We start from the raw sequence: 21,379 nt of genomic DNA on the forward strand, positions 1-21,379 counted from the left end.
ACAGAAGCAACGTAAAAGAACAAAATCAAGTCATTTGTCAGAAAATGGCAGCAAGTAGGTATACCAGGTTAAGTGAAATTATCTAGAGGCAGAGAGACAAATGTAACATTTTTTTCTCTTCTATGTATAATTTAGAATCTATGGAGGCTGGAGGGAAGCAAACTTGAGAAAAGAAAGCAACTACCAGAGAGGAGTGTGAGAGACAGAGAAGGTGGATAAGATCAAGCACAGTAATGCACGTGCAGGAGTCTCACTTTTGAACCCATTAATATGTATAACCCATATTATTATGATAAAGAATGTAGCAATGAGAATATTATTAACGACTTTGCAACAAGTCTGTGCTTAATTCTTACTTTATAAGCATGATAAAATACTAACAGAACTTTTTATACATCCATCGGGGCATAATTGAACTGATGCATATTAAATAGTTCTTAATAATCTAGTTTTCATGATAATTTAAGAACAGCTGTGACCAAGTATACGTAAAACTCTAAATAAAAACTTAAAAAGAACATCGGCGGTGATAACTAATTATCCAGTCAGCTTTTGAGTTTTTCATCAGTCTTACAGAGTCTTTTTCATAGTGCCACTTTAATCATGTGAAGCTGGGACACGTGAAACATCTTTTTCCACAGTGATCCTTGGTAGCTGACAGGATAAAAAGAAATTCAACTTACATTTTTAAACTAAAATTACTTTGTAGTACTTTTACCATCGTGTAATATGGCAATTTATGCTTCCAGGTTCCCCAGCTTTCTCTGTACACACTTCTTGCATTGCACAGGTGCGGGAGAGCCACCACCCTGAGCAGACAGGGATCCTCACTTTCTCTGCCAGCATTCAAACTGCTGAGCATGGCGAGGTTAAAAACACATGTGTGTCCTGGCTGAGATCACGTGAAAGTTATCCCAGTATGCTCAGATGGACCCTGCATGCCCACTGGTTATTCTCCTGCCATTTTCCAGGATGACTCAATCCTTCCCTCCGACCTGATTGTTTCATTCATCCTCTTGCTCCCTTAACTCTGTTCTTCTCAATTGATAAATTTGTCTTAAGGGTCTTTAAGGAAATTGTCACAGATGAGTTCTCTCACTTTTTTTTTTCACCACTCTGGCCAAGAGTTTAAAGAGACAGAGCCCTCTAGTAAAGAGTCAGTCTTGAAGAAATGTGAAGGGACTCAAGGGCACCTGATACAAGAAACACAGAGCACTGTGCTGCAGACAGTGACCCAGAGGAGGAGCTCACTCCAGATATTGCAAAGAGAAGAAAAACTCAGCAAACACAAGGGGTGGAATTGGGGGCAAATGAAGATGCCTTGGGTTGGAACAGAAACACAGGAAATGGGATAACTGAGTCAATTTGAGAAAAGTACTCTTACAGACTATGGATATTGGTTGGTCTTGCACAGGAAATCAATTGGAAATTGATATGCTAACAGAAGCAAGTAACAAACAGGTGTAGAAGATGCTGTTAAGCTCCAGCAGACACTTGAAGTAAGGGTGATGAGATGCCACGGGCCATCAGGGTGGCCTAGCTAGGGTGACGAGTCAGGGAAGGACTTTCTCAAAGGCAATTATTTGATTTGATTTGATTTGATTTCTTTGATTGACAGCAGTGGCAAATATTTACTGGAGGGAAATATTAATTCATAATAGCAATAGAAACAAAACAAAAATGTCACAAAGATAGCCATGGTGCTTTCAAATATAGGGAATGGTAAGAGTTTTCCAATAACTAAAAAAATGTATAAATTAATGAAAACACATCATATCTTTGAGTAGGAAAACTAAGTATCTTTATGGTGTCTGCCATCCACCCACCCACAAGAGACAACATTCCAGTGAACATAAAATTGGTGATAGTAAGAACAGGTTTACTTCAGGCATAAGAAACAAAGACTATAGAAACTCTAGAGTGACCTGCTTCCTTACAGAAAAGGACAGTGCAGCTGGAGCCAAAAAAGTGGTGAAGGGAAAGACGAGGTTTAAAGAAAAAGATCAGAATGGGCTCCGTGGTGCATTCCTATGTCATCCAAGCTCTCTGGAGGCTGTCAGGGGGATCATCAGAAGACCCAAGACTGCTTAGGACACGTCATTAGTTTACACTTCATCATAAAGTGATGTCACATGTTCTAGAACACAGTTGCCTTTACTTTGACTTTGTCAAGCCTCTAATCTGTATGTAAGATTTGTTTTTGTTTTTTTTTTTTTTGTTTTTTTGTCCATTTCCAAGTTCATGAAAACAGTCTTACCTCACCGTAGGTCTTATGCTTGACAGTCACCATTGTTAAGCATAGACAGATCAGATTCTTCATCAAGTCTATGAGTGGGTTTTTACAGGATGTAATGATCATCAGGTTTACTCACCTATCTGAGGATAAAGATTTACCAGGCATTTTTGCTTCATTTTGATGCTCTGTGGCATCTTTTGAGACCTTGTTTTATACAACTCTTAATTACCAAAATATTTTCAAATAAGCCAGATTAGTAAAGTAGTTACCACTTATTTGAAATATTAATTTTAAGACTACAGAAATTAACAGTAGAACTCAGTATTTTTCTAGAAACGTAAAGTCTTTCAATTTAACTTTTAATAGTTAGCCTGGAAATTTTAAGTAAATGCTAGTCTTGTGTCACTGGCTTCAGCATTTCTGTAACTTTAAAAGGCAAACATTAAAGGGAAAAATGAGCAGTTAGCAGTGATAGAATATATGGGACTTGACTCATGAAATAAAACAACCAAAACAAGACTCTGAAATGTGGAAACCTTACCCCTAAACCCCGAGAAGCTTCTAAAATAGCGTCTTTATTTGGAGCCACAGCATGGACAGCAGCAACAGCACAGGGCCCTGCAGGGGTTTCTTCTTTTGTATTTGACAGCGAGTCCAAATTTCTCTTTGGTATTGATAACGTAATCTTTTGTGCTGGTCACCATTACTTCTATGTTGTTGATGCTTTCCCCTTGTTCCTCTACCAGAAGAGAGATCTGAATGAAAAGGTCCCGGAGGTCCTTCACTTGGTTCTCCAGACTCACAAGCTCTTTGTGTCTCTGTTCAATCTCTGAGAGCTGTGCTTTCGTGATGCTGGTTTCTGTGAGTAAGCTTTCATTGAAAACTTCCCATTTTCCATGATGAAGCATGTCATTGACTTCTTCTTCAGACACTTCCTTTCCAGCCACTTCAAGCTGACGGACAATGAATGTCTTGCACTTCTCTTGCTTTGAAGCTATTGTTTCATTGTATAGAAACATGCTTTGCTGAAAGTGGCGGAACATCGCGGCATACTGAGACTGAAGTATCCTTGTAACCACTGATGACGGACCATTTTCAACCTCTGACTTTTTTACTTCTTTGACTAAGTCACCCAGTGCTCTGTTAATGTGTTCTGCTTGGATTTTGATCTCCTTTGCAATGGTCGAGTCTCGTTTAAGTAGGCTAAACCTTCTCATGGAAGCCACCAGACTTTTCTGTTGCTGTCCAAACCTTTGAACATCCTCAGCAAAGCTGTTAATAGTCTCCTGCAGTTTCTGGATCTCATGGAGGTGTCTCTCAGCTACTGGCTCTCTCTCATAAATAACTGCTTGTTGGACAAGCACCCCATGTTCCTCTGCTTCTGGAAACACCCGACTTTCCTGAGAGAGTTCGATTTCCTTGGTTTTCTGTTTTAATTCTTGAAGTCGGTCTTTCATCTTCCCTTTCCTCCTAAGAAACAAAAATAATGAAATTGAACAAAGAAGAAGTTGCTATTTTCCCCTATTAGCTGTTGCTGTGAGATAGCTATGTGTCTCTTAGCAAAAGTTCTATTTTCTAACAGGACATTTTAGAAATTGAGGAGCATCAGGAAGGCATGATGGCTCTTGCCTATAATCCCTGTAGCGAGACTGAGGTCAGAGTATGGCACATTCAAGGCTATCCTAGGCCACAGGTGGAATATGACGCCACCTGAACTATAGAGTAACAACTAAGAAAGAAAAGAAGAATAAAAAATAATGTCCTCATAGAGATTACCAAAATAGAGAAAGTAATGCGAGATAATTTAGGAATTACTTTGGATGGTTGCTCCTTCTGCGCACCTCATATATTTGAGTATACTCACTGAGAAAGCAGTGTGGAGGACGCAGCTGAGCCTCAGAGAAATTCATCCATGTCATTACATTATCCACAACATGATTTTCTACTATAAAAGGTGTTTGACTATACTTTCACTTTTAGGATTGTCCTTTAGTCTCCTAAAAATACCATTATTATAGATCTCCTTCCCTTACGTCATATTTAAAGTGAACATTTTCTGAAACTAGAGAGACGGTTCAGCAGTTGGGAGCACATGCTGCTCTTGTAGAGGACCATGGCTCCTTTCCCAGCACGCACATGGCAGTTCAACAACCATATGTAACTTCAGTTTTAAGAGATCTGAAACCCTCTTCTCATTCCTGTGGGGACCAAGTGTACATGTGATACACATATGTACATTCAGGCAAAACACTCAGATACTTAAAAATCTTTAAATACGTACTCACTTTTTTCGATATGCATAATTCAATTAAAACCAACAGTGTTAGAATAAATTCCATGTAGATTTTAAGCGATATATATATATATATAAACATGTAAATAAAATGAGGTTTTGAGTTGGCATATTTTATATAGTCTTGTTTTCATCTTTTGCATACATGAAAAATATTGTTGCTTTGACAATGCAGAGTTCTCATTCTTTTCAATTGTTTCCAAGGATCTCAAACTCCTAGGAGAAAATGTATAGGAATTCCTATTATGATAATCTTTAGATACTTGGGAGCATGTTTATATATAATCTTATCTGAGAATGCTGGTGTTACTTACATTCTCACCTAGTGCTTCCAGTTGTCCATGGCATCAAATAAAAGCTAAAAATTGTTCATAAACCATTACTTTCTTAATCCTTGAGTATAGAAAGGCACTTAATGCCTTTTTTAGTTTTGAAAAGGTTGAGTGGAAATATAAACAGATCACTGATCTCGAGATATTTTTTAAATATTGAACAGAGAAAGGTCTGGTAGGATGTGGTAGTGTGAGACTCAGTGATTGGCGTATTTATACAGTTTTTTTAAATTAATTGTTTGAATCAATACACATACATACAGTTATCAGATATATTCATGATGCTTAATGTGGAATCATCTTTAATCTCCTGAAGTTACACTGAGAGTCAGACACTAACATCAAGCAAATACTAAATGTAAAAATATAAAAAATAGACTTAACAGGAAAGAATGTGAAATATTAGGTACTTTAGGAAACTTCTTCACATCTATAAAATAGAAGACTTTGTTTCACAGCCATTAACTATGACAAAGTATTGGACTTCAGTCATGCTTTTAATCAGAGCCACCAGAATAATACATAGGAGGATAATAGGCTGAGAAAGATACTTGTGTCACTTACAGCCTGTACAGACACTACCTGGAAAACGGTGGACAAATTTCGTGACTCTGGTGGAACAACTAAACAATGATGTTGTTTATGATGAGTTACGATGGTAACTCATAAATTAGAAATTCCCAAAGGAACATAGAAGGGGAAGACTAGAAAACCATATGAAGTGGAGAATTATTGAAATAAATTTAAGTCATTGGAAGAGATCTCTTGTACAATTGTTTTCTGAAATGTGAAAATCTTTGTATACAACACAGTTAGACATAGCATCATTCTAAAGCTCGTTGCATGGAAATTATATGGGAGGAGTGTTAATGCAGATAAAGAAGACTTGGTAAGCATGTAGAACTGTCCTGAAGTGAACTAGTTCATGGAGTTAGAATTAAAGAGATGCTTAAGATCGTCTTATGCCTTAACAGATAATCAGGCAAGGCCATTTTGGGATATTACTGTAACTATGTAAAGGTGTGTTGCATTTGTTTAACTATGAAAGATGTGTTACTGTTTTACCTTGCCTGCCTAAGGCACCTTATTTGTCTAATACAAAGCTGAATGACTAATAAATGGTGCTGGTGGGCAGAGAGAATAAGTAGGAGGAGGAGCTAGGCTCCAGAGAGAAGAGAGAAGAAAAGAGAGAACGAGGGAGAAAAAGAGGGAAATAAGCAGGGCCTTTTATGCAGGCACCCACCAGCAAGCTATACATGGATTTAAGACATACAGAATGAAAGAAAGGTAAAATATTCCAAACAAAATGTAGATGAAAAGAAACAGATTAATTTAAGTTATAAGAGCTAGTGGGACAAGCATTAGATAAGGCTGAGTACTCATAACTTAATAAGTCTCTGTGTCAAGATTTGGTAGCTGGTTGGTGGCCCAAAAGAAAGCCTGCTGCACAAGGTCTTTAAGGAGATACTTGGATTATGAGTTCTAAATATTGAGAAGTCAGACAAGGTGAATATAAATATTTGTGAAGAGACAAGGAGTATAGGCTCTCTATGGGAGATAAAATACCAAACCAATGTAAGACTGATGTACTTTAAAAAAAGATTTGTTTCTAATTATGTGTACATGTGTGTGTGCTTTTGAATGGAGACTCGCGTATGAGTAGAGGTGCCTTTGAAGGCCAGAGGTGTTGGATGCCGAGGAGCTGGAGTTAAAGATGACTGTGGGATGCCTGATGTAGGTGCTAAGAATGGAACTCATGTTCTCTGCAGGGATGGTGCATGGTGTTAACTGCTGAACCATCTCTCCAGCCTGAAGCTGTTGTACTTTCAGAACAAAATTAATGCCTGTGTAGATAGAAACAGAGAGAAGAAAAATTAACAGGGGAAATCAGACAGGTAGATAGGAAGCAGATGGTAGTTGACGTGTGTGCAGGATAAAGTGTGTGACTTTACCGTAGATGCGGTAGGAAACACATGAAGAACACATGTGGCATTAGTATGAATTTTGTTTTCAAAATCTTGTTTTAACTTGTTTTGTATAGAATTGTTTCCCACAGTCACAGAATGGTTCACGAGAGAGATGAATAATAAAAACAGAGATAGAATACATGAAAATCATTGGAATGTGTTTTTGAAGGTAGAAGCTGTATGACTACAGCCACAGCTGACAAAATTAGTTTTTGAGACAGTGTCCAAAAAAGTGTTTTACCTTTTATCCCTGGTTCTTTCTTTCCCACCCTCCCGCAGGCTCCTGGCTTTTCATCTCCCCTACCTCTGAATATTGGGATGCTTATAAAGTGAATATTGCCCACCATTATTTTTAATAATGGTACTAAATACTGTTGATTCCAAGTTGGTTATCCAGTCTGGATTCTCTTAAAACCCCTGACTGTTTGCTGAGTCCCATTTAGGTACATCTGAATTGAGTGTACACTGTCTCCATGCCTAGATAGTTGTAGCTCAGTTAGTGGCTATTCTGCTCTTTCAGTGACTCCAATCCAAAAGCTTGAGTCATTCCTGAGGGTTTTTTTTCCCAATATTTCACACCTTAGCTCATTTCCAAACAACTAATAAAACTTCTCAGCCTTTCTTCCTTAGTGTGTTTGGAGCCAGCCACCTCTTCCAATCTGGTCCAAGACATTAGTATTTCTGGATTACTGTCCTAGTCTCCTGAGTGCCATTTCCTCTTTCTCATGCTCTCACGCTCATCTTTTCTCATTGCAGATTTCAGTTAAACTCTGCTACTGTGCCTACGATTCTCCTTTGGTGACTCTTAGCAGAAAAGACAGAGCCTAGAAGGGAAAGATTACTTAGGCACACAGCAAGTTCTAACTATAAGTAATTGAAATGGTTGAGAATGTAGAAAAGATTCCACACTGCAAGGGATAAAGCCTTTTAACACAAAAAGTCCCTTAGTGTTAGCTGTTAGCTCAAGCACTTGCCATGCACTTTAATTACTCAACTCTTCTTCTACTGTCTATAGAACATTTAAAGTGATCAATTTATTTCAATTATTTAAAATATTTTAGCTACAATAGCTTGTAGATTCTCCCCTCCCCATACACACACTAATGTGATGTAACATTAAAAGCAAATTCAAAATAAGGAATTTCTAAGCTGGAAAAGGATTCTTCTTGCCTATCATCTTCCTCATTCTGTTTTCAACTTTCCTTGCGAGGAGTTATTTCTCTGCCTTCTGATAAAGACTATTGGATTAGAAATTCCCAAAGTAGTGAGTTTCACAACTCAGAGTGAACAGCAATAATTTCTATAATACATGTAGAAAACTTGTGAAATGAAGATTAGTCACAGAGGAATGTAAGATTAGATATTATGTTAGGAATGTAATTATGGATCTGTGTATCATGCATATCTTCAAGAAATATTTCTTACCCCTTTTCCTTGGGTCTAGGAAATAAAACAGAATGAATATACTGAGTAGTATTCAGACTGTTATTATTGATGTCCTCTATTAAAGTGAAAACAGTAGTTTTGATGAGAAAAGATTTCAGTACTAAAGCAATTAATTATGTGTAAAAGATTTTGTAACTCATTTTTGTAGTTTTCTTTTTATTATATGATTAGTGGTGTAGTGTACATATGTGCATGTGTGTGTGTGTGTGTGTGTGTGTGTGTGTGTGTGTCCTGTTTATGACATAGCCCATGTATGGAGGTTAGAGGACAAGTTCTGTACTTGAGAGTTGTTTCCCTCTGTCTACCCGTGTATTACAAGGAGCTGAACTCAGGTCATTATTGACAACAGGCACCTTTGCTTGTTAGCCATCCTACCAGCACTGACTGTTGGATTTTTGAGACAGGTCTTGCTATTTCATCCAGGCTAGCCTTGAACTCATAATCTTTTTGCTTCTTCTTCCAAGCACTGAGGTTATGAATATGCATCACTTACTCAGCAGTTTCCCCTCCTTTAATTATACTAATCAAGTTATGTCATATATTACAACATGTAATTATGGATTATAATTAATTACAGTTAATTAGAGTCAATATAACCCTTAATACAATTTTTAAAAGTCTAAATCCTTAATTTCAAATTTTCAGAGTTACAGTGAGAAGATTATTAGCTTTGTAATATATTTAACTTGTAATTCCTTGCAAAAGTTAAATTTCATTTGTAAAAAAAATCTACATAATTCTGTTTTGCCCAACAAGATATGGCAGTGCAATGACTATTCTCAAGCCGTGCACTGAAGTTCGGAATGGTTCTTGTTCACATTCATGTCTGTGTGTGTTCACTAGGGTTCTGGTCTCCAATTGCTTGGAGATGTCACGTCCACCTTTATGACTGTGACCATCTCCTTATCTAGTCGAGCCCTGCGCCTCTCACAGGCATTACAACACCTTCTCTAACATGTTTAGGATGGGGTGACCCTTTCATCTTTAAGAAGCTAGAAGCAGATTATTGATGCCATGGACATGATTTTCAAGCTTTTCCTTGAAGTGTTAGTTGTTTTAGTAAGTGCAGAGGGGTATGCAAATGCATGTGTGTGTGCATTCATGCATATGCCAAGAGTACATATAAAATACAAGTAAATACTCGAACATTTCTTTCTTTAGATCACTATGTTATTGATATGAAAATGCAAGCATGTAAATAGAATTAGGCTTCGTTTTGCTGCTGTATTCCTGGGCATGCATATAAAGTAGATGATGTTTATGTGATTAGCTATAATGTATATATGGTGTGCATCATTTTTGATGACTACTATATTGCCAGTTTATTTCTTTGGAATATCTACCGTATTTATGCTAAAGTTTTTTTTATTATTAGGCTATTTTTCTTGATAATAAATTCTTTTCTTTCAAGTGACCATTAACTTCTAGCTACTGTCTTGAAGGTGGACAAGTGTATTTATTTTGTCTCAAGGTATTTTATTATGTGGGGATGCCCTCAATGCCTTCCTAAATTATAAATTCTATCTAAGGTTGTTTGGTTGTTCCCACTAGAGTCATGGAATTTGTCCACCATTATTCAGGTAGTGTCTGTACAAGCTGTGTTCTGTTTTCCCTAGGTCATCCAGGAAATTCAGTTTTATTTCCTGTAATATCTAAACCCTAAGTGCCAGCCTCTAAGATAGACTATTTTATTCTAGTAGCCCAGTGTAGTTGTGTTTAACTTCTGCTCATAACTGTGGATGTGTTCCCTTTTCATTTCTAGAACCTCCTAGATTTTACTATTTTAAAAGCTTTTGGGATAGTTTTAAATTGATATTTTTAAAGGTAAGTTTATATCAGATATCCTTGCATATTACACACAGAGGGGAACCATTTGTCAAGTAACTGTCTACCTTGATGAAGATATAGGTGGTGACCTTTACTGTGTTATCATATTCATAATCGTCTTCCAATTTTTGTTTGTCTGTGTAGAAATTCACTTATTTTAAGTACTCAGGTGCACTGAAATGCTGTATTGCATTTTTTAGCTGTTGGTGTTCATAACTATATGTACAAGTGTTTGCAGTTTAATTTTGCGTCCATAAATTAGAACTGTGCATAGTAGAATTTAAATTTTGGCTACAATTCACATAAGCATAAAATAAGAAGTCATTTAATTGGTTAGGCCAGATAAAATTCATGAGGTCATTATTTTATGCAGTATTCATAGTATGGTAGTATTCTGTCTATAGGATAATCAGTGTGGTTAATTTAGTACTGCACATTTTTGAATTTGCTCTGTGGTTTGAATTTCACTTATAATGTTTACCATATCTGTGAGTTTAAGGATGGTAATTTAGAAAAGAAAAAAATGATGGTGGTTGATACATGTGATAATAACATGTCATAGTTTCTTGTAGAAAAGAGAGAAGTAAATAGGAGTGACTCAAAGGAACTCCCCACACTGTTAGAGAGAACGCAGATTCCTAGGGACAGTCGTGAATATGCAATACCCAGAGTCTGGAGAAGTAAACCTGGGACAGTGGTGGTGAACACCGTATTACCAACACTGTGGGGCAGAAACAGGCGCATCTGGGTGAGCTAAAGGCCAACCTAGGCTACAAGTGAGTTCCAGGACATCCTGGGCTACACAGTGAAACCCTGTCTTGAAAACCAAAATAGCAATAATGATAATAATAATAGTAAATAAAAACAATAATAAAATTAAAATAAAAATACATGATGGGATCCATGTTTAATATGCTTCTGGGTTCTTAAGTAAATTCTCTGTAGTTACTATGTTAATAAGTACTTCAAGAAATATTTTCTTCTTGTATATAAAGGCAACGTTCAGCATTTTCTAGCTCAAGGTTAAAAGTGGGAGATCATACTATATATATTTTCTAAGCTTGAATTAACTGACATTTTCAGTAATGTATTCTTTCTTTCGATTTGATGTGGATATATTAGTTGTCTTGCTGAACTAAATAGTAAGATCTTAACTTTATTAAGAGTTAGTTGTTGATGGATGTTTTAAAACTTTTACTTATCTGATTCAGAGAAGTTGAATAGATATGAAATGGTCTTCATATTAAATTTCAAAGTGCATGCCTTGAAGAGGCATTATTTGCACATTACATGGCTAACTTCATATCTCCTTTGAAAGTACTTATAAAAGTCATTATGTTGATTTGAAATGAGTATTTATTAAAGTCACGTATAGGAATAGTCATAACTTAGGAAATTCATTACATTTAAATGGCCCCAATTTATATATTAAGTTGACCTAATAACTTGAAAAAACTATAATAAATTTTTAATTTAAGTACTTTCAACATACTGTCTACAACATTAAAACGCTTGAGTGCTTTGATATTTTATAGTACTTCTTTCCCAACAAAACCATTTTAAATTTTCTTCAAATCAGTTTTAGCCTATCCTGGGAAATAACAATAGAGAAATTAATATTTTCTGTCAAATTTGGGCATACAGTTCTGTTCAGAATTAAGTGTGAAAGTCCTAAGTCCTGTCTAAAATAATATAGCATTATTAATATACTGTGTTTAAAGAAAGACTTGCAGATTTGTTTTCACAGAATCTGCTTTTCTAATGTTTCTAAAATGAGAAGTCGTTTTCATAGAATTAGAGTAAGGATTTTGTCAAGGTTGGTAACTCCACCTCAAGCCTCTTCTGGTCATCATAGCCAAGACAGGTCAGCTGCTTGCAGCTCTGTGCAAATCTAAGCAGAAAAGTAAATTGAAGGACCTGCTGAACCATTCTTTCCCGTCACCTGTACCTGCATTTCATTTTGTGCATATTTCACCTTAAATAGTGCACATCCGCATGCGCACACACACACTCACACACACACACACACACACACACACACACACCCCAATTCACTTACCTTACTGTCTTGTTCTTGTTTTCCCACCCGTGTTGTTAGAGTTCTTAGTCTGCGAGAGAATCCGAGTTCCATGGAGTATAATGCTCGATCCAGTGCTTAAATCACTTCTAAGGCACGGGCTTTCTTTATGGTTCTCATACAGTTAATTGAAAGCCAAACAGTGAAGTCAAATACGTTGGAGATAAAGTTGTACATTTGCTGTAACTATCAAATGAGGAGCGCGGATTGCTTACTTCACACCTGGAGAATCTGGTTCTGCCTGTTCCTCCCCTGTTCCTTAGATTAAAGGAAGATCATTTTCACTGGAACTCCTTGGTAACAGGAAGTCCTTGTTAAATTGCCCACACAGGTTGAGTACATTTTCTGTACCTTGCTAGTCTACACTACCTGCAGAATGCCGTACTTCCAAAAACTGCTACAAAGAGATTTCTTTGTAGATTTCAAAATGTGAAAGTACAGAATAAAGTAGGCATGAACAGGAATGGATTGCAGCCTCGTGTGCAGCGTTTTGGATTCCATTTATGGTTGAAGTCTCTTCTTTTTGGACATCCCACAGGGCTTAACTCACAAAATTAGAAGACTTTTGTCTTCGAACCTTCCACTTCACTTTTCTTTCTATACTGTTATTTTTACTTTAGAGTTAGTTTCTATAATGTTCAATATAGAATAACAGTTATACGGTACTACTGTTTATTATGTCAATATTGAAATTCAAAATTAATTTCTACCAGGAAGAAATACTTACAGGAAAATGTAGGAATGAATTTTTTTCATAGTATCCCATTTCTAGCTCTTTAGTTTTCTGGTGTTCCCACCCCCCACTGAAGATGTGGGATGAACACCTGCTGCAATTAAAGTGAAATTTAGATTGTCTTTAGATTTCCACTTCCTCAAATCTGTTCTCTTCCCCTGCCCATCCAAATAAAACCACTCCTTCCCAGTAGTCTTATGTGAAGACGAAGAAGAAATCCTTCCATGAAGGATTGGTGAGTGGACATTGGATCACCTATATGATGTGTCCTTTTGCAAATTAGAGTCAAGTACTGATTTCTTTATTCTGCATCAAGATAATTTCAGGATTGAATTTTGTGTTCAGGGAAAAAAAATCATGGTACAAAAGAAACATGTTCTCCATACTGCTCAGTTGTAAACTTTGAGATACCACCCAAAAATATGTTTGTATTTTTGAGCGGAAACAACATGAAGCTGAACTAAGAAATAGTGAAAATGATTGTGTCTAGAATGGGGTGGAACAGGAAAATGTGTCCATATAGATTTCCATCGTTGCTTCGTCCAGTTACTCCAGTGTGGTATGGAATGGAACTCACATTCTCACCAGCATTGTTTTCATGAAGAAAAGGCCTGGATTTTTGTCTGTAGGCTCTGGGAAGTTGCCTGCTTCTTCTTCTATTGGTAGTTTTTTATTTGTCTAGTGTTTGCTTGTACTTTGTTGTTTTTGCCGTTTTTAGTCCCCAGTACTTTCACAGTGGATTGTAGAGCAGTAACTAACAAGTTATGACATCTGTGCTACAATAATCCCTGAACCAGCTTATTCTAGAATCAGTAGATTTAAATCTTGGGAACAGAGACCATGAAAAGGAGACTTCATTGCCATGATTGTACATTTGCTATATAACCAACCAGTTCATCTGTGTTCCTAGGTTGGCAAATAAACAAGACAAGGAGGGGGCTTTAGGAGAAGCCGATGTGATTGAATGTCTCTCTCTGGAGAAGCTGGTCAATGAGCACAAGTGCCTGTGCCAGATAGTAAGTTGTTTATTGTTGTTGTTAATTATCATTATTACTTTTTAATTTTGTTCAGAAAACTTAGTTTCTATAAAAGTCATAGTCAACCAGAAAACATTCTTTTGGGGCCATGTTGTACGATAGCTTAGCTGAGAAAAGCATCCAGGCTTGACCACTGAGTTCCTGGATCCACGTATGGTGACAGCAGACTCCTGTCTCTTGTGCTGTGCGATTGCTGCGCACCCCCAGATTAATAAATAAACATAAAAAGATAACAAGAACACTGTTGAAATAATTTTTATGCCATATACCATTCTGTCATTTTCAGTTAATAGTAGTTAATACTGTAATATATCTTCTATTGTTTTCACTGACTTCTAGAAACCTTCCTGCATTGTTTTTAAATTTCTTTTGTTTGTTATTTTTTGATAGATATTGCTGATAGAACCAGTAAACTTTCATGTTGCAAATTTTGGAAATGAGAAAAAAAACTATAAAAAATAAAATTTTGACATATGGGATTTAATATGATTTTTAAAAAGTTACAACAGTCTATGAGTTGTCATACAGTCTTGAGGAATACAATAGAGGATTTATTCAACTTTCAGGAAATGTTCAGTAGATTGTAAGGCTTATAGATGTGTCTGTTGCTGTAACTTAATTGGCATGAGAATTTTCTTTTGTTCTTTGTCCTTTACTTGCTTGTTTTTTTTTTTTTTTCCAGACAGCGTTTTTGTGTCTGGTTGTCTTGGAACTCTGTTGAAGACCAGGCTGGCCTTGAACTCAACAGAGTTCTACCAGCCTCTGCTTCTGAGTGCTGGGGTTAAAAGTATGAGCCACCTCACCTGGCTCAGCATAAGAATTTACAGCTTACATTTTTTTCCCCCATACCTTCCTTTTTTCTGAGACAGAGTCTGTCTATGTCACCCTGGCTGGCTTCAAACTCTCAAAAACATCTATGTACCTGTCTCTGCCTCCAGAGTGCTGGGTACACAGGTGTGTACTACTGCACCTGGTCCTCCCAGGTGTTCTTAATAATAGCAGCGCTTTTCTCAGGGCAGTTCAGTTTATTGTCTGGTAAATTTTCATAAAATTTATCTGGTCCTCTCATTTTATTCATAATGTAACATAGATAATATCTGTAATTATTATCAACTTCTGGTAGTACTAAATTTAGTTATTGAAAACTATTTTGGATTTTATAGTATTAACTTAAAAAGCTAAATTTTACTTTATCAATGATTTTATTTAATGGTTTATGAATATGTTCATGTGGAGAATTTTTAGTTTTAATCATTGGCTCAAATGATTTGTTCTAGGAACCTTGTTCAGCAGTCTTGGGCTATGGAAAGAAAATTGACAAGTCCATTAAAAAGGGGCTTTATTGGCTACTGCACATCATTGCAAAAGACTTTGATGCCTTAAGTGAGCGCATCCAAAAAGACACAAGTGAACAGCGAGCTCTTGAGGAGCAGGAGAAACGAGAGAGGGCTGAGCGAGTGCGGAAGTTACGTGAAGAACGGTGAGCAGATTAGCTTTACCACACAGTGTGTCTAAAGATTTAAATCTGGTAGTTCTGCTTCTTGTGTCTGTCTATTCAGTTTTCTCTTTCTGTATAAAGAAAGATTCCTGTGACTCTTTGTATACATGCACAAGTGCAGACGGCACTTTGGTTCTGCTGTGCTGTGGGGCTTTGTGTGTGGTGGGAAAGCATTCTACCGTAGAGCCCTATGTTCCTCCCATGTGACGGCTTAAGGAAGTTTTCCGGGGCTGTGATAGTAGTTAAGTGCATCTCTTAAGTACTAACTGCTTCCCAAAGGTTTACATTTGTATCAGTCGGTGGTGAAACATTTCAGAGTAGTTCTTCTCAAAGTACAGGGAACTTTGCTTCAGGAACAGGTGGACGTGTCGGGAGACAGTTTATCTGTTATTGGTAGAGGTCAGGGCTGGCGTCAGTCAGGGCTGGTGACAACCATCCTCTAGTGCTCAGGGAGCTAAGCACAGGAGTATCAGATGCACTGTGTCCAGAGCAGTAGAACGAAAAGCCTGTGTGTACCCGCAACACAGAGCTGCTAGAGGATCAATTAGCTCAAACTTGATCCAGAACATTAATTTTATCAAAAGTTGCACAGTCTTGAGGAGTTATTTTTTGTTGTTTTTATTATTATTATTATTTTTATTTATTTTACACGACGACCGCAGTTTTCCCTCCCAGCTCTCCCCCCATTCTCTCCCCCCACCTCCCATCAACTTCCACCATCCAATTCTCCTCTGTCTCCCTTCAGAAAGGGGCAGGCCTCCCATGGAGAATTTATTTCATTTGTGTGCATATGTGTGTGTGTGTTTGTATGTGTCTGTGCAAATGTGGGTGTGTGCACAGAAGTGCAAGTGCTCAGGAAGGACAGGAATATGGGGTTCCTGGAGCTGAAGTTACAGGCAGTTGTAATCCACCCGTCGTGGGTGCTGAGAACTTGGGTCATCTGGAAGGGCAGTGCTCAGGTTCTTATACACCAGGCCATCCCTCCAGGTCCTAACTCGAGTTTTTAAGATGTGTTTTTAAAGTACTATGTCTGATAAGAAGCACTTAAGCTAAATTCATGAAGCTGAAAAATGGTTGAAAATGTAATCTTTCAGAATCATTTATAAATTAATTTAATGCTATAAGATAGTGCTGAGATTTCAATAGAGTTAAATTTAATACTCAATCTTAAATTACACTTCATCACTTTTTGTTACATGTTAGAATGAAAAAAATGAGAAAAAAAAATTGAAAGTCTGACAAGGTTCCTAGTTGCCTTTATGCCCTGCCACAGTCACATTGGCCTTCTGCGTGGTTTCACAGGCTGCCTCCAAGGTGTCCCCCACTCTCAGGGCTTTGTGAGGCCTCTTTTATATTGTGAAGGAAGCCTTCTGGTGGTACCTTTCCTATAACTCAGATAGGACTTAAAGGAAAGAAATATATGTGGAATTACTCTCCAGCTACCAAGTTCTAGGTCTCCCTGATACCAGAACATGGAATGGATGGTCTTCTTTTCTCCTGTTTAAAATGATTTCTTTAAGAATTTTGTGCAATTTATTTTTATCTCATTCGCCCACCTCTGGAATGGGAAGAGGACTATCTGGGTTTCCCTACTACATGCATGACTGGAGGGAGGTGCTATCTGGGCTTCTCTTCTACATGCAAAATGGGCAGGAGGACTCTCTGAATTTCTCTGCTACATGTATGATAAGGGGAGGACTATCTGGGTTTATGTGCTATGTGCAGGATGGAGGAGGAATATCTGGGTCTCCAGGCTATATGTGGTGTGACCAGATACTGATAGGAGGTTCATGTGAGAATTTTTTGGTATTTTCTGTTTTCAGTCATTTTCATAATATAAAGATCATTATAGTCAATCATGTAAAACTACCATATATATTATATATATAATATATATGTAAAAATAAAACATATGGCCACATTTTTCTGAAAACTCTTTTCTCCAGTGCAGAAATAAAAACATGGGGTGACAGGTAGAGTGGCTCACTGGTACAGTGCATGAGGAGCTAGCTGCATGAATTCTGGATTTACTTCTCTGTACCAAAATAGGAAGGAAAAAGGAAGGAAAGGAGGCAGGTAGCAATAACAGTTGAGTTGGATACAAGAAATATTCTGAGCCATCTTAAATAAGTTCCTTTCCTTCCATAGTGATAGTCCAGGTCATGTTCTAGGAGGTCTTTCCTGTACTCACATCCCTCTCTCTAAGTCTTCTGGGCATGCCAGTTAGAGAGGGAAAACTTCAGTATTGAGTTGTGACTGCAACATCATACATAAATCAGCATGTAGAGACAAGTGAAAAGCAAGCATTTTGTCTTGTTAAACCAATCTTACTGGTTCACACAGTCATTTCAATTAAAAAGTACAAAATTCTATCTCATTATGAAAATGATATGCTATCATTTTAAACTTGAAGTTATTTTATAATGAATGGGTAACCACAATGGCTGTTCTTTGTATGTTCACTTATAGAGTATATTCTCTGGTCTTTATGAGATATCTGTTGTAATCCCATCTGCAGCAAAGCAAAGGCTCAGAATTCTAGAACTGAAGGTCATAAGAGGTGGTAAAGCAAAAAATCTCCATATCTTAGCTTTCTAGGTTCAGATTGGAAACATATTGTCAACGTAGTTTGTTGACAAAGCAATGTAATGTATTCTACATACAGGCTGATTGAAGAACCAGTTCTTTCTCTTATAATTATTAGAACATATTAATGGGCTTGGAGACATTTTCATACATCATGTAATGTGCTTTATTCATACCCACCCTTCCTAAAAATATCTTTTACCCCTGTTCCCTCATCTCTTTCCTATTCTTTAATAATCCCTCTTTGACCTTCAGATACATAGCCTTTACCCCTTTTATATCTTCCCAATGTATGAGACAATATGTAATCTTTAACTGTCCATATTTGACTCATTTTGTGTAACATGTTGAATTTAGTTTTACTCATTTCTTACAAATGGCATAATTTCTTTCTTTTATGGATGAATAATACTTTATATCTGTGTTTGTGCAAAACAGTATAGATGAAACCTCTATTATATACAATATATAATATCCATTTATTATATATATAATATATATTTATCTGGTGATGCGCTCTAGGGTGATTCTGTAACTTAGTGAATGAAAACAGTATTGCAGTGAACTTGAGTCTACAAGTGTACCTTTCGTTTGCTTCATTTTTCGTAGGTGTACACCCAAAAGAGGTACAGCTGGATAATACGGTATTTCTATTTTTAGCTTTTTTAGCTTTTTTTTTTTTTCTGGCATCTCCCATATTAGTTTTCATTGTGGCGCTACCAATGAGGACTGTTCCCCACATCTTTGCCAGCCTATATTTTGTTTGTTTTATAATAGTAACCATTCCAACTATAGTAGGATAGAATTTCAATGTAGTTTTGATAGTTTTTGTTTATATTTCTATGATGACTAAAAATTTCAACACTTGTTTGGATATTTGCACTTCTTTTGAGAAATAGGTGTTCTGGGAATTTGCCTGTTTTTGTTTGTTTAGTAGATTAACTTATTTTGTTGTTAAATTTTTTGTTATTTATTTTGGACACTAATCCTCTGTCAGATGAATAGCTGGCAAAGACACTGATTTTTTTTTTTCATTCTGCGTGTTTTTCTTTCAACTTGTTTATTGGTTTCTTTCCCATACAGAGCTTTTAAATCTTGCTGTAATCATTTTGGCAAATTCTTTCTTTCATCTCTAAAACACTAGGATCCTGTTCAGGAAACTGCTTATTTAAGATCTTGAAGGATTGTGCTATGATTGCCTAAAGTAGTTTCACTTTTTCCATTAAGGTTTCAAATTCTTTTGAACTGGTAAATTTTTTATATTTTCTTAACAGATTGGGAGATAGGCTGTTAATCGGAATCAATTACACTATAGATGTGTTGACTCATTTTTGAGTTCTCTATACTATCCATTTATTCACATGTTTGTGAACTATGCTGTACTGTTGGTTTGATTTTCCTATGTCATTTTAGTTTATTTTGAAATTGGGTATCATGATAGACCTACCATTATTCTTCTTGACTTTGATTTCTTTGGCTATTCTTGTTCTTTATGCTTCTGTATGAATCTGTTTGAGTATATTGATGAGGATTATATTGACACAGTGGATGACTCTTGGTACTATAGACATACTCATGATTTTCTGCTAATCTATGAATATGGAAGCTCCATCTACCGTCAGTGTAATTCTTACTGAAGCATTTTTCCTTCTGCTGACTTTGTTGTTATTGTTGTTTTTGCTTTCCTAGGCCCTTGAGGTACATTGTTATATTAGTTAGGAATTCCATAAATTTCCTTCTTAGTTTTATTTTCCCTATATTCCATAGATACTGTTATGTTATGTTCTTTCCAGTTTATCTAACCCTAGAAATATTAAAGTTCCTCCTGATTTCTTTTGTGACCTACTGCTTTTCAAAAAGTCCAGTTTTCAATCTCCATGTTTGTATAGCTCCTTTAGCTTTTCTCGCTGTTTATTTCTACCTTTATTCCATTGTTATCTTTTCCTATGCATATACATGGCAGAACATTTGTTCAGCCATAAATGGAAGAAGTTATGTCACTTTTGCAAAATGAATGGACGTCGTCATATTAAGATAAATAAACCAACTATGGTCAGTTAAGGACTCTGCATTTCCTTTCATATGTGGGGCTTAACTAAAAAAGAAAAGGTGATCCATCTAAAAGTCAAGGAGGGATTACTGAGGTGAGTGACAGGGACAAAAGAGGTTGGTAGAAAGGATGGATATGACAAAGCACATTACACATGTGTTTGGAAATGTCACAGCAAAACCCGTTAATGCTTATTATAAGAAAAGAAATGGTTTTTCAGTGGATGCTTAAGTAGAATATGGGAATACAGTACTCGTTACTGTGGCACTTTTAAATGTTCTATGGTGGACATTGTTTTTGTGGGAAAATGGACCCTGGCGTGTGCTGATGGAAAGGATGATTCTTGGACCCAGTGATCTCCCTGTGCTGCCTGTGTTGCAGGGGGCTGCTTTTTCGGCCTAGCTGCCCAGAACCGAAATAATCACACAGAAACTATATTATTTAACCACTGCTTGGCCTATTAGCTCTAACTTCTTATTGGCTAACTCTTGTATCTTAATTTAACCCATCTCCATTAATCTGTGCATCACCACGAGAAAAGTTTCAGCTTTTCGTTTTCACCTCCTGCTTTTTCTCAGCATTCCATTTAGTTTTCCCCCCACCTAGCTCTGTTCCCCTATAGCTCTGCTATAGGCCCAAAACAGTTCCTTCGTTAACCAATGATATTCACAGCATACAGAGGGGAATCCCACATCATGCCTGATTGCTGGACTTACATGCATGTTCTGCCATTTGCAACTGAAATCACTAGCTCTTACAGGAACATTTTGGCCTTGTTTTCCTCAATTATATTTCTGTGTTGAAACTGCTATATCTGTTGTCATGAAAATTAATCAGATAAAAGGTGCAACTACCCTAATGCCATGAACACTAGAAGAGAAATGTGAAAGTAACATACAGTAAACTGAAAGTTTGAAAATTAATAAAAGTAAAAAAGGATTAAGGACTTTTTTAAAAAGGGAAAACATAGTAGAAGAGAAAAAGAAAAAAGACTCAATTAAAAAATTAAAAAGTTGAAATGTTAGAAGAATAAGACACAGCCCTGCCTCCTCGCTAGAGGGCTTGGATTGGAAGTGACTCCCAGGGAGTTTTCTAATACTCAGTCCCATCAGGTCTGAAAGGCTAGTGACTTTTAGCTGAAACCAGGTATCGTTCCTCTGCTTCCACCCGAACAATTTAGGTCAGTATCCAGGCAGCTCTCTGGCTGCTTCCTGCCACACAGGTTAATTAGTGGTGACTCTGAAGGTTTTTTATATGGTGTGGCAAAAGTCTGTCTACCAAAAGCCCTTATTGCATA

The 21,379-nt window shown here is 36.8% G+C and overlaps 2 protein-coding genes across 4 annotated transcripts in view; one reads left to right on the forward strand and one right to left on the reverse strand.

Moving 5' to 3' along the window:
• Arl13b (ARF like GTPase 13B) overlaps window positions 1-21,379 on the forward strand; it is a 59,813-nt gene that overhangs the window by 22,288 nt on the left and 16,146 nt on the right. For both annotated transcript variants that reach the window (XM_087899775.1, XM_048422587.3), the window contains exons 4-5: window positions 13,822-13,927; window positions 15,226-15,428. In XM_087899775.1, the coding sequence (XP_087755901.1) occupies window positions 13,822-13,927; window positions 15,226-15,428 (309 nt within the window). The remainder of the gene's footprint in view (window positions 1-13,821; window positions 13,928-15,225; window positions 15,429-21,379) is intronic.
• On the reverse strand, window positions 341-12,424 carry Stx19 (syntaxin 19). 2 transcript variants are annotated; one of them, XM_048422588.3, is made up of 3 exons: window positions 12,161-12,424; window positions 2,778-3,706; window positions 341-654 (listed from the first exon to the last, which is right to left on the reverse strand). In XM_048422588.3, exon 2 carries the CDS (start codon window positions 3,691-3,693, stop codon window positions 2,812-2,814), a length of 882 nt encoding a protein of 293 aa, XP_048278545.3. In that variant the 5' UTR covers window positions 3,694-3,706; window positions 12,161-12,424; the 3' UTR covers window positions 341-654; window positions 2,778-2,811. The 2 variants fall into 2 exon arrangements, with proteins under 2 accessions (XP_048278545.3, XP_085541789.2); XM_085685663.2 differs by having other exon boundaries at window positions 341-3,706.

This window comes from Myodes glareolus, chromosome 2 (genome assembly GCF_982192425.1).
Source record: "Myodes glareolus chromosome 2, mMyoGla1.1, whole genome shotgun sequence".
In the NCBI taxonomy this organism is placed as follows: Eukaryota; Metazoa; Chordata; class Mammalia; order Rodentia; family Cricetidae; genus Myodes; species Myodes glareolus.

What these genes read in the sequence shown, in the direction of transcription:
- Stx19 (XM_048422588.3), bottom strand. Translation starts at nt 3,693, where the DNA reads ATGAAAGACCGACTTCAAGAATTAAAACAGAAAACCAAGGAAATCGAA.